This window comes from Neomonachus schauinslandi, chromosome 15 (genome assembly GCF_002201575.2).
Source record: "Neomonachus schauinslandi chromosome 15, ASM220157v2, whole genome shotgun sequence".
In the NCBI taxonomy this organism is placed as follows: Eukaryota; Metazoa; Chordata; class Mammalia; order Carnivora; family Phocidae; genus Neomonachus; species Neomonachus schauinslandi.
This window is the reverse complement of record NC_058417.1, coordinates 19,448,664-19,459,147: the sequence shown is the minus strand read 5'-3', so window position 1 is coordinate 19,459,147 and position 10,484 is coordinate 19,448,664. Positions and strand designations below refer to the sequence as shown.

The 10,484-nt window shown below is 49.3% G+C and overlaps 1 protein-coding gene across 2 annotated transcripts; it reads left to right on the top strand.

Moving 5' to 3' along the window:
• Nucleotides 1-2,768: 2,768 nt before the first annotated feature.
• COPRS (coordinator of PRMT5 and differentiation stimulator) lies at nt 2,769-8,490 on the top strand. Of its 2 annotated transcripts, none has more exons than XM_021704353.1 (4): nt 2,769-2,910; nt 5,262-5,332; nt 7,438-7,655; nt 8,098-8,490. In XM_021704353.1, exons 1-4 carry the CDS (start codon nt 2,812-2,814, stop codon nt 8,265-8,267), a joined length of 558 nt encoding a protein of 185 aa, XP_021560028.1. In that variant the 5' UTR covers nt 2,769-2,811; the 3' UTR covers nt 8,268-8,490. The 2 variants fall into 2 exon arrangements, with proteins under 2 accessions (XP_021560028.1, XP_044777665.1); XM_044921730.1 differs by lacking the exon at nt 2,769-2,910 and adding an exon at nt 3,138-3,200 and having other exon boundaries at nt 8,098-8,416.
• The last annotated feature ends 1,994 nt before the right edge of the window (nt 8,491-10,484 follow it).

The window sequence follows — 10,484 nt, the reverse complement described above, 5'->3', positions numbered from 1 at the left end:
TATTAATTTTTAGTTTGTCTCTCCTTTATTGCAAATAATTTACCCCTAGCTTTTTGTTGTTTGTGTGTGTGTGTGTGTGTGTGTGTGTGTGTATGTGTATGTGGTGGTTTTTGATTCCCAGAGGATATTTTGGCGTGTGTATGACTTCTATTGTTGAAAACCCTTCCTCTTGCTGAAGAGAACTCTTTTTTTTCCCCCAAGGAGTTAACTAAATTTTCTACAATGTGGTTTGTGGCCAGTCATTTTTCTATTGATTTGTGGTACTTTTTTTTGTTTTAAGATTTTACTTATTTGAGAGAGAGAGCACACGAGCAGAGAGAGGAGCAAAGGGAGAGAGGGAGAAGCAGACTACCTGCTGAATGGGGACCCCAGTGGGGGCCTTGATGCCAGGACCCTGGGATCATGACCTGAGCGAAGGCAGATGCTCGACCGACTGAGCCACCCAGGCGCCCCCCCCTTTAAAAGATTTATTTTTAGAGGGAGAGGGAGAGAAGATCTCAAGCAGACTCCCTGCTGAGTGGGGAGCCCAACGCGAGGCTCAGTCTCATGACCTGAGATCATGACCTGAGCCAAAGTCAAGCCGCAGTTGAGTTAGATGCTTAACTGACTGCACCACCCAGGTGTCCCTGTGGTACTACTTTTATTACATATTAAGTTCCTATGATATTAGAATCTGTTTTAGGACATTTTTACTTTGAGCTTTTGTACTCTAAATGTTTGCTTGCCACTTGTTTTAAAATTTCCTCTCTCACATTTCCATTAAGGAAGTTTAGCATTCTAAATCCTTGATGGCATTTTTGTTTTAGGAAGAAGATACATGTCAAGTTGCTTTTAAGAGATGAGAACAAAGAGGGTGGTGGTTGGCTCTTTTTTTTTTTTTTTTTAAGATTTATTTATTAGAGAGAGAGAAGGTGTGGAGGGAGGGGTGGGGGGAGGCGGATTTCAAGCAGATTCCCTGCTGAGCGCAGAGCCCATTGTGGAGCTCCATCATGACCTGAGTGGAAATCAGGGTCCGGCACTTAGCTGACTGAGCCACTCAGGTGCCCCCTGGTGGTTGGCTCCTTAACCAGCTGAGCCACCCAGGCGCCCCCTTTTTTTTTTTTTTTTTTTTAAAGATTTTAGGTGGTTGGCTCCTTAAAGCAAGGCTATGAAGGTGGGTCACCTTGGGGTCATCACAACCCTGTATCTGGGGCTCACTGTTGCAGGTTGTGAAGATACATCTAGCTAGGGCACCCAGAGCTTCACTGTTAGATATGGTAGCTTCTAGCCATGTTGGCAATTTAAATCTATTGAAATTAAATATTTTCTCATTAACACTGACCACATTTCAAGTTCTCAACAGCCACATGTTTATCATACTGGACACTACAATTAATAGAGCTTTTATTTCCACCATTAAAGGTTCTAGTGGAGAGTGTTGACCTCAGTCCAGTTAGATTTGGGGAAACCTGACTCAAGGGTCAGAACAGAACACACATTAATTGGTCACATTCTTTTCTTTGCAGGAAGTCTACATAGAGGAAAGAAAAGGTACTGTGTATCAACTGTTAGGCTAAATTTTTTTATAGTAGGAAACATTTTTATTTAAAATTTTAAATTTGAGTGTAGTTGACGCAATGTGAACATCAGTTTCAGGTGTACAACATAGCCGATTCAACAACTCCATATGTTATGCTGTGCTCCCCACAAGTGTAGGTCCCATCTGTCACCATACAAGTCCAATGTGATATTATTGACTATATTTCCTATACTGTACCTTTTATCCCCGTGACTTGCTCATTCCATGACTGGAAGCCTGTGTCTCCTGCTCCCCTTCACCTGTTTTGCCCTTCCCCCTCCCTTACACTAATTTTTTTCAAATGTCTTTGATGGTTCACATTCGTTGAGGGAGATGAAGGAATAAGCTCTCTTATGTCCCAAAAGATTGTGATAAAGTGACCTCGTGAGCAGGAATCCCAGTTTCTAGGTTTTCTGCTACTTCATTGTTAAAATGATTATCACACCCTGAGCAGGTTTCTTAAGAAGAGTTTAGGCAGCCTGGGAAAAGGCAAGGAAAGGTGACTTTAGAGTTGGGTTTATCCCCAACTCAGGCCCTGCCCGTCTGCTCCTGCCCTCAGGCTATGGAGGGCCAGACTTTGAGCATTAAAAAATAGGAGTCCAGGCCAGACTACTGTGACAGCAGAAAATGTTTAGGGTTACTGTGACTGTCATATGGGTGTCTGCACGTCGTTTTCATCATCTATCCTGGTTTCTAATCAACTTTATAAGAACTTATCATTAACTTAGGGTGGAGAATCCCTGGGCACATCCATTTGTGGGTGGGTTATAGTCCCATTCCAGCCTGAGTTCTGCAAACACCTGTGACGAGAGAGTGAAATGTGGTTGGAGCTCAATTGCAGTCAAACTTTTGAGAGCTGAGCTTTGTAGACTATCAGGGAGACTCGGGTAATTGAATATCCTAGCAGGAATTCGAGGTTTGGGGGCCGAAGCACATCCAGCGTGGTGGGGCAGGGATAACGGTTGGCACTGCAGACCCAGCTAGTCGTCAGCCCTGGGATGGGCACCCGCAGGAGCGCCAAAAATCCGATCCCGGTACCCGTAGGTAGAGGGGCTTCGCCTGCCGCGCGCACGCGCCCCGCCCCTCCCGCGCAGCCCCGCCCCTGGCTTCCTCGTGACCCGTGTCCCGCCCCCCTCGGCCGGGAGCGCCCCCGGCTGATTGGCCCCTCCGCGGCGTATCCTCCGGCTGGCAGCCAGGCGGGTGCGTCACGTGGCCGAGCAGCGTCCAGGACTCCGATCCGCGGGCCGCCAGGCATGGACCGTCAGGCCGCAGGAGTCCGGGCGCTGGGGGCCGCCGAGCCGCCTCGGGGTCCGCCGCTGCCGAGCGCGCGGGAGGCGCCCCCCAGTCCGGGGGTGAGCACAGCCGCCAGCAGCGGCCCGGGGCGGGAAGTTGCGGGGCTCGCGGGCCGGGCCCGGCGGGGCGGGGTTGGGGGCCGCGGGGCCGCGGGAGCGCCGTTTGGGCGCGCGCTCGCGCTGGAAACTGCCGGGCCGCGGCGGCTGAGAGCGTGGGGGCTGGGGGGGACGAGCGGAGGCGGGGGGTCGGGCTGGCAGTCTCGGGGGCGCCTCTGCGTACTTGCTGAATGGGAGGTGATGCTGACGACCGAGAGCTGGGGGCCGCTGCCGGGGGCCTGGGCCGGGGCCAGGTGAGGGCGGCGAGGAGCGCGCTGTCCCCGAAGGACCTGTGACCAGGGGTGGGGATGCACGGCTCACCCTGAGCACCGCATGATATCTGATGCACTCTCTCCTTTTCTTTTTACTGAAACCAAAGGCCCGGCTTGACGCAGGGTTTCCAGAAACTTGTTTTCATTTGCGCGCCAGACAGCTCCTGGTTTTTCAAAGACCGTTATTACAGTCGTCACCTGTCCTTGTTTACAGCCAGTCAGTTCTGCTGGGTGGTGAGCTCCTTGAGGGTAGGAACCCTCTGTTGAGTGCTGTTAACCCGGCTCCTCGCGTCGTGCCTGCCACGATAGACACGGCTGTTAATGGGAGGGAGGAATGGAATGCTTGTTTAAGCATCAAAGATGGTACTAAACCCGAGTAAGATAGGAAAAATGCAGTGATAGACTTATAAAAAAAATTACTTAGCGGGGCGCCTGGGTGGCTCAGTCGTTAAGCGTCTGCCTTCGGCTCAGGTCATGATCCCAGGGTCCTGGGATCGAGCCCCACATCGGGCTCCCTGCTCGGCGGGAAGCCTGCGTCTCCCTCTCCCACCCCTCCTGCTTGCGTTCCCTCTCTCGCTGTGTCTCTCTCTGTCAAATGAAATCTTTAAAAAAAAATTACTTTGGAGTGCAGACAGGGTGAGACTGATTCTGCCAGGACGTAGCAGGAAGGGATGTGTGCTTCCTCTCCAAGGTGACAGGGTGGTAGTAGTGCCTGCAGAGACGTGGAGGTGAGGAAGGACAGGGCAGATGGCTGGGAGCTGGGGTGGCAGAGCCTCAGGGCCAGGGGAGAGAACTGTGCTCAGCAGGTCCAGGGGCCCTCATGGGTTGGTGTGAATGCCATGGCCAATTTTATGTTCCCACGTGGAGGGCTGTTGAAGGTTTTTGAGCAGAGTGAGGCTGTTAAGGCTGGGCAGGGTGGGTGAGTGGGAGGGCAGGGAGCTATGACAGTGGTCCACGGGAGAGATGCCACCAGCTGACCTGTAGCGGTGACCAAGGGTTGTCACTGACTAAAAGAGGTGGAATTTATTCATTAAATCTAGGGATGACTAGGTCATGGGCTAATTGGGGCAGATGCCAAGTGCACTTCAGGTGTAGGAGCTAAGAAGGCGGATTTAAATTCAACAAATACTACATTCCTGCTATGTGCCAGGTGTTTTCATAAGTGTTACCTTGTCATTAGCCCCCTGCAAGGTCAGAACAGTCATCTCCAGTTTCTGGAGAAGGAATCCCAGGTGTGGGGGTTGAAGTGGTCTATCAAGGTCACACTCTGAATGAATGACAGAGCTGGGATGGAAACCATGTCTTATGCAGGCTGTGAACATTTCTTGTTCCATTTACAAAGCAGTCTTGGAGGTGATAGGATTTCAGGAACTTTTGAGTGATGGGAGCAGAAGAGCATGTAGTTGGCAGTAGGGGAAGACTTCTTTCTCTTCAGCGTCACTTAGGAACTACAGCTCTGTTGCCCCCTTGTATCAGGAGACAGAATTTGCTAGAACATGAAGTCACTGAAAAGGTAAAAATGAACATGGCAGTAGCACCTGCAGGAAACAGCTACCAACCCTAGGGCTGAGGGAATGTAGGAATGAGGTGGGAATGATTAAAATTTACAGGCTCAGAGGGGAGGCTTTGCAGAGCTGAAATTCCAACTTCTGAGGAGGAGGTGCTGCCCACAGCTACTGCTGGGGTCTCCGAGCTTGGAGGAGGGGGCCTGAGGGCCTGGGACTCAGACCCCCAACGGGAGGGCCCAGGGAGGAGGTTGGCTCCGCCAGTGCTGGCAAACTGTGAACTGGATCCAGTGGCCGCTGTAGGAGGGTGCTGTTGCTGCCACTGCCGGGGGCAAAGTGTCACCCGGGGTGAATTGTCACCGGGGTGGCGTCTGCAGGAATAGGAAGGAGCGAGGCCCTTCTCCCTCGGGGCTTGCCGCATCTCCTAGGGCAAAGCAGAAGTGGGGGTTACAGAGCCCCAGCCCCACCCTCACAAAGGTGAGCGTGCGAGATGGTAGCTTAATACCGGGTCCTGGGTAACCTTCTCTTCTTCCTGCAGGCCAGCTTTGTTCCTGCTGACCACTCCGGGCAGGAGAGAGAGACCAAGAAGGCCATGGATCGGCTAGGCAAGTAGACAGTGGAGAAGACGGGGGTGGATGTGGGGAGGGACTGTCTCTGCGTCTTGTTGACCCCTTTCCAGCCAGTTCTCTTTGCTGCTGAGTTGCGTTTTCTGCCTGGTGCTTCCACAGTGCCCTCGTGTGGTAGCGTGGCTGGAGCTTCCTTTAGGGAAGTCCTGACCTTTTGTCCAAAAAACCCTCCCCTTCTGCTGAGAAAGGCAGCTTAGGGCAGCAGCAAGAGTATGGGGCTTTGGAGCCAGGCAACACTGTTTTCACTTTCAGCTCTGGCTCAGAGTCCTGGCCTCCAGTTTTGAGGCCTTAGATAAGTCACTTATCCTTTCTTCCTCTTTAAAATGGGGATGATAATGCTTACCTCAGAGGGTGGTTCTGAGGATTGGGTGGGAGGATCTCGAGCTGTAATAACTACCAGCTATTGGTGCTCTTTAAATCTAAGTGAATTATAATTAAATACAATGAAAACCTCAGTTCCGTGTTCACATTAGCCACATTTCAAGGGCTCAGCAGTCACACGTGGTTCCTGCTAGCTAGCCTGTTGGAGCACAGATGAGAGAATATTACCATCATCACAGAAACTCCCGTTGGATAGCCCTGGTCCAGAAGAAGCACTGTGCCCACACGGACATGTAGGTCCGGTCATAACAGCTGACACTTGCTGAGTAAGGGCCAGGTACAGTTCCAAGTGTTTCTTTTCCCATTCCCCCCTTTTTAAAACAGCTCTCACAACAATCCTATTTTCATATTTACAGATGAGAAAACTGAGGTACAGAGTAAAAATTAAAAAAAAAATGTGGTCAAACACATACAAAATGTACCATTTAACAGTTTTAAAGCATAGAGTTCAGTGGCATTTAGTCACAATGCTGTGTAACCACCATGGCTATTTAGTTCCCAAACACTTTCAGCGCCCCACAAGGAAACCCTGTACCCGATAAGTAGCCACACCCCCTTCCCCAAGCCCCTGGCGACCACTGATCAGCCTTCTGTATGGATTTCCCGTGCCAGTGGAATGATATGCCATGTGGCCTTTTATGTCTGGCTTCTTTCACTCAGCATAATACTTCCAAGATTCATTCGTGTAGCATGAATCAGTACATTCCTCTTTATGGGCCGAATCCTCCCGTCATCTGGATACACTACCTCTAGCTTGCTTATTCATCCCGTGGATGGGCATTTATTTGACTTGTTTCCACCTTCTGGTGATCGCGAACAGTGCTGTCACGGACATTATTGTACCAGTCTTTTTTAAATACCTGTTTTCAATTCTTTGGGATATCCGTTTAGGAGGGGAAGTGCTGGGCTGCGTGCTAGTTCTGTGTTTAAGTTCTCGAGGGCGTGGCCGAGTCCATTTCCGCTCAGTCATACAATGACTAATTGGCACAACTGGTATTTGGACCGGGGTAGCCCGGCTCCAGAACCCGTGCCCTGAACTACTGCTTTTTTGCTTGTAGCTGCCATTATTATACAGTGTTAGTAGCATGGCTGTGTTCAGGCTGATTGTTTTCCCAGCTCTGACCTGGCTTCTCCATAGCATGGTATGCTGGGAGGTCCATTATCCTCCCCCAGACTTTCTTCCATTATTTTGAGACCTTTTGAAAGTATACTGTCCAGCCCTCCCCGGTACAGGGAGGAGGAGACGTGGTGGCTGTTTGTTGTCACTGGATGGGTTCCGCTCTTCTGCCTGCTTTCCTCCAGCCGTCCCCTTGTCCTGTGCTTCTTGAGGATGAAGAGAGAAATAGAAGAGTACAAATTCAAGTTTGTATTGTGAAAGCTTGTCATTTTCCAAATGCCCTTTGTCTCAATTACCTGTAAACTACCTAAACATATAAACTGTGCTTGATTTGCTTGATTCCCTGTGTGAATTACAAGACCTCGTTTAAGGCAAAACGTTTTACTGAAAAAAAAAAAAAACCCTTCTTCGAAAAAGGTAAACAGAAGAACATTTTTTTCTTTTTTTTAAGTGCTCAGGTGGCTAAGGAACTCTGTACCCTTGTTTTGCTGTCTCAGGAGTCTGCCAGACATTTTCCAAGCACACGAGTAGGCCCTGTGTCGTTGCTGGTGGTTTTAAGACCTTCTTCCTTCTGTTGATTTCTTAGCCAGTGGAGCACAGAGCGTCCCTAATGGTAGTCCTACCCACGGTGAGGGCATCCACTCGGAAGAGGAAGGCTTTGCTATGGATGATGAGGATTCGGATGGGGACCTGAATACGTGGGAGCTGTCAGAAGGGGTGTCCGACTGTCCGCCCAAGGAGCAGGCTGCTGATCTTTTTAACGAGGACTGGGACTTGGAGTTGAAGGCAGATCAAGGGAATCCGTATGGTAGGTGTGGCGTTTCTGGGGTCCTAGGCCAAGGTTTGGAGACCCTCCTACCAAATTACCCCAAAGGCAGACAGTTTGGAAGATGGACTCAATCCGTGAGCTTAGCCTGATACCTGTTACAGGGCTGAAATGTCTGTGACAGCTTCTCTTTCATATTGGGAAAAAAATGCAAATTTTGTAGTTGACTCTTAAAATATCTGTGTGAATCTAGCAGCTGCAGAGAGAAGTGCTGTCTTCTGCAGTTGCGGCCTCTGCACTGCTAAGGGCCCTCCCCTGAGAAGCACCAGTCGGGGGTGCCTCAGAACACACGCGTTTGCAGTCCAAGGAGGGCTCTGTGTGTGTGCTTTTGAACTGCAAGTGTCTGTCTCCTAGACACTTTTTGGCTGTCTCCCCTCCCCTCCTACCTTTAATCTGTTTTTTTTTTTTTTTAAACTGCTTGCAGATGCCGATGACATCCAGGGTTGCATTTCTCAAGAGGTCAAACCTTGGGTGTGCTGTGCCCCACAAGGAGACATGATCTATGACCCCAGTTGGCACCATCCACCCCCGCTGATACCCCATTATTCCAAGATGGTCTTCGAAACAGGACAGTTTGATGATGCTGAAGATTGAGTCTGTAGCTTCTTGCCTGGTGGGTGGGCCTGCCCTCCAGATGAAGGTCTCTCTTCCTTTCATTGAGGTGAGAGGTCACATTTGAGGACCCATTCCCAGCGATCCCGGAGTTGGGAACACAGACTGGTGTTAACTAAGGTCCCAGTGTCTTCCAGTTCTGTTGTTGTTGTTGTTTTTAGTGAGCTCCTCCTTGGGACATGTGAGTGTTTGTGTCTGTGTCAGGAGGAGTTGTGTTCTTTATAAATAAAGGTAGAAAAAATTTGATATGCTTTTGTTTACTCCCCCCCCTTTTAATTGGATACTTACCAGCAAAGCTTTACTCCTTCAGTTCAAGTCCCTGGCTTACATTTTAAGGATTGGAGGTACTTGGACCCTTAAAACTACTCTATGAAAGAAAATAATTTTTTGGCCAGAGATTAGAATCCAAGAAATGTTGGTGATTTTGTGGCTGATTTCTATTCCTGCTGATGAAAAATTGACCATCTACTTAGTAAACAAGCTGGAACATGAAATGGCAAATAAATTAAACCAGCAATTATATAGCCCTCAACTGGTATGAAAGGATTTTGAAACTTATTTTCCATTGAATTATTTGCTCTTTATAATTACTATATGAAGTCAACGATTTTTTTAAATTGCCTTATTTTATTTTATTTTTTAAAGATTTTATTTATAAATAATCTTTACACTCGGGGCGCCTGGGTGGCTCAGTTGTTGGGCGTCTGCCTTCGGCTCGGGTCGTGGTCCCGGGGTCCTGGGATCGAGCCCCGCATCGGGCTCCCCGCTCAGCAGGAAGCCTGCTTCTCCCTCTCCCACTCCCCCTGCTTGTGTTCCTGCTCTCGCTATCTCTCTCTGTCAAATAAATAAATAAATAAATAAAATCTTAAAAAAAAAAAAAAACCTCTACACCCAAGATGAAGAGTTGCATGCTCCCCCTGATTGAGCCAACCAGGCGCCCCAAAATTGTGTCATTTTCGAGATGAGGAAAAAAAGACTCAAAATGTTTTGACTTCTGCAAGATCCTAGAGCCAGGACATGGCAGAGCCATGCCCTAACCCCACACGTGACTCTGAGGTCGGCTTTCCTTGGCTGCTCACCCCCTTGTGAGTACAAGCCTAGAGGTGGGTTCTGGGGGCTGTGCCTTGGCAGGTCTGTGATGCACCAGACTAAGTCGCCTTTGCGTCTCTTGCCGGCTCAGGGATTGCTTCTTACCTCCCTGCCTCCCTCTTGAAGCTGAATCAAGAACAATTTCAGATCTGAAATCCGAGTGAAGTCCACAGCTGTTAAATGAACATTTAACCATTTAAATGATTTTTCAGAGGCCCCACAAAGTGTGTGAGCAGGGCAGAACCTTATGAGGCAAAGCGGTGGCTTTCGCTGTGAGGGGCCTCATGACCAAAACTACCCTAGGAAGAAAAAATGGCCCTCTCCACCATCCTTGCTAAAGGGACAGTCATAGACCATATCACCACACTGCTCTGTCTTTCCTCCTCCTCCCAGTGCCGGAGCTGATTAGACCCATGTGAAAATGAGCATTTCTGGTGTGAAAAGGTGAACTTGCGAAACTGAGCCAAGGAGTGTCAGGGGCTTGAGGAGGATGGCAGAACGGCAGAATGCAAGGCTGTACGCTTGACAGGCTGCATTGGCCCATGCGTAAGCTGGGGCAGTGAGGTAGCTGAAACTGAATAAAAGTGAATAAAAGCCCAAGTCGTAAGGTGGGAGAATGTACGGATGTTGGAGGGAGGGAAGAAAACGTGGCACGGAAAGGCCATGTGCGTGAGAGGCTGAGCAAAGGAAGTTCACCAGGTCCTGCTGCTGTGATCCGAGGAGCAGCTGAGAATCTAGGACACTCTTGTTTTGTAGGAGTTAATCTTTGCGGTTCCTCCTTCTGGTTGTTTCCAAACAAAGTGGGTAGGAGGGCAATAGGGTCTACTGGAGGAAGGATGTAGAAAGTTGGGTATGTCGGGAGAACAAGAGAAGGAGGGAGCTTTGTCAGTTGTGATTCAAATAGTGTTCTGGTGCCCCCCCCCCCCCCCCACCATTGGGTGATCAAGCATGGTGAGGATGTAGACGGTAACTCTCCAGGCTGTGAACATCGGTTATCTTGAGGGGGTGAGGTTGGAAGTAAGGGGAAAAAAGTAATGAAATGGAAAAATACTAATGATACAGTAAGTGAAAATACATACTATAAAACTGCTTTGATAATATTGTAAAGAT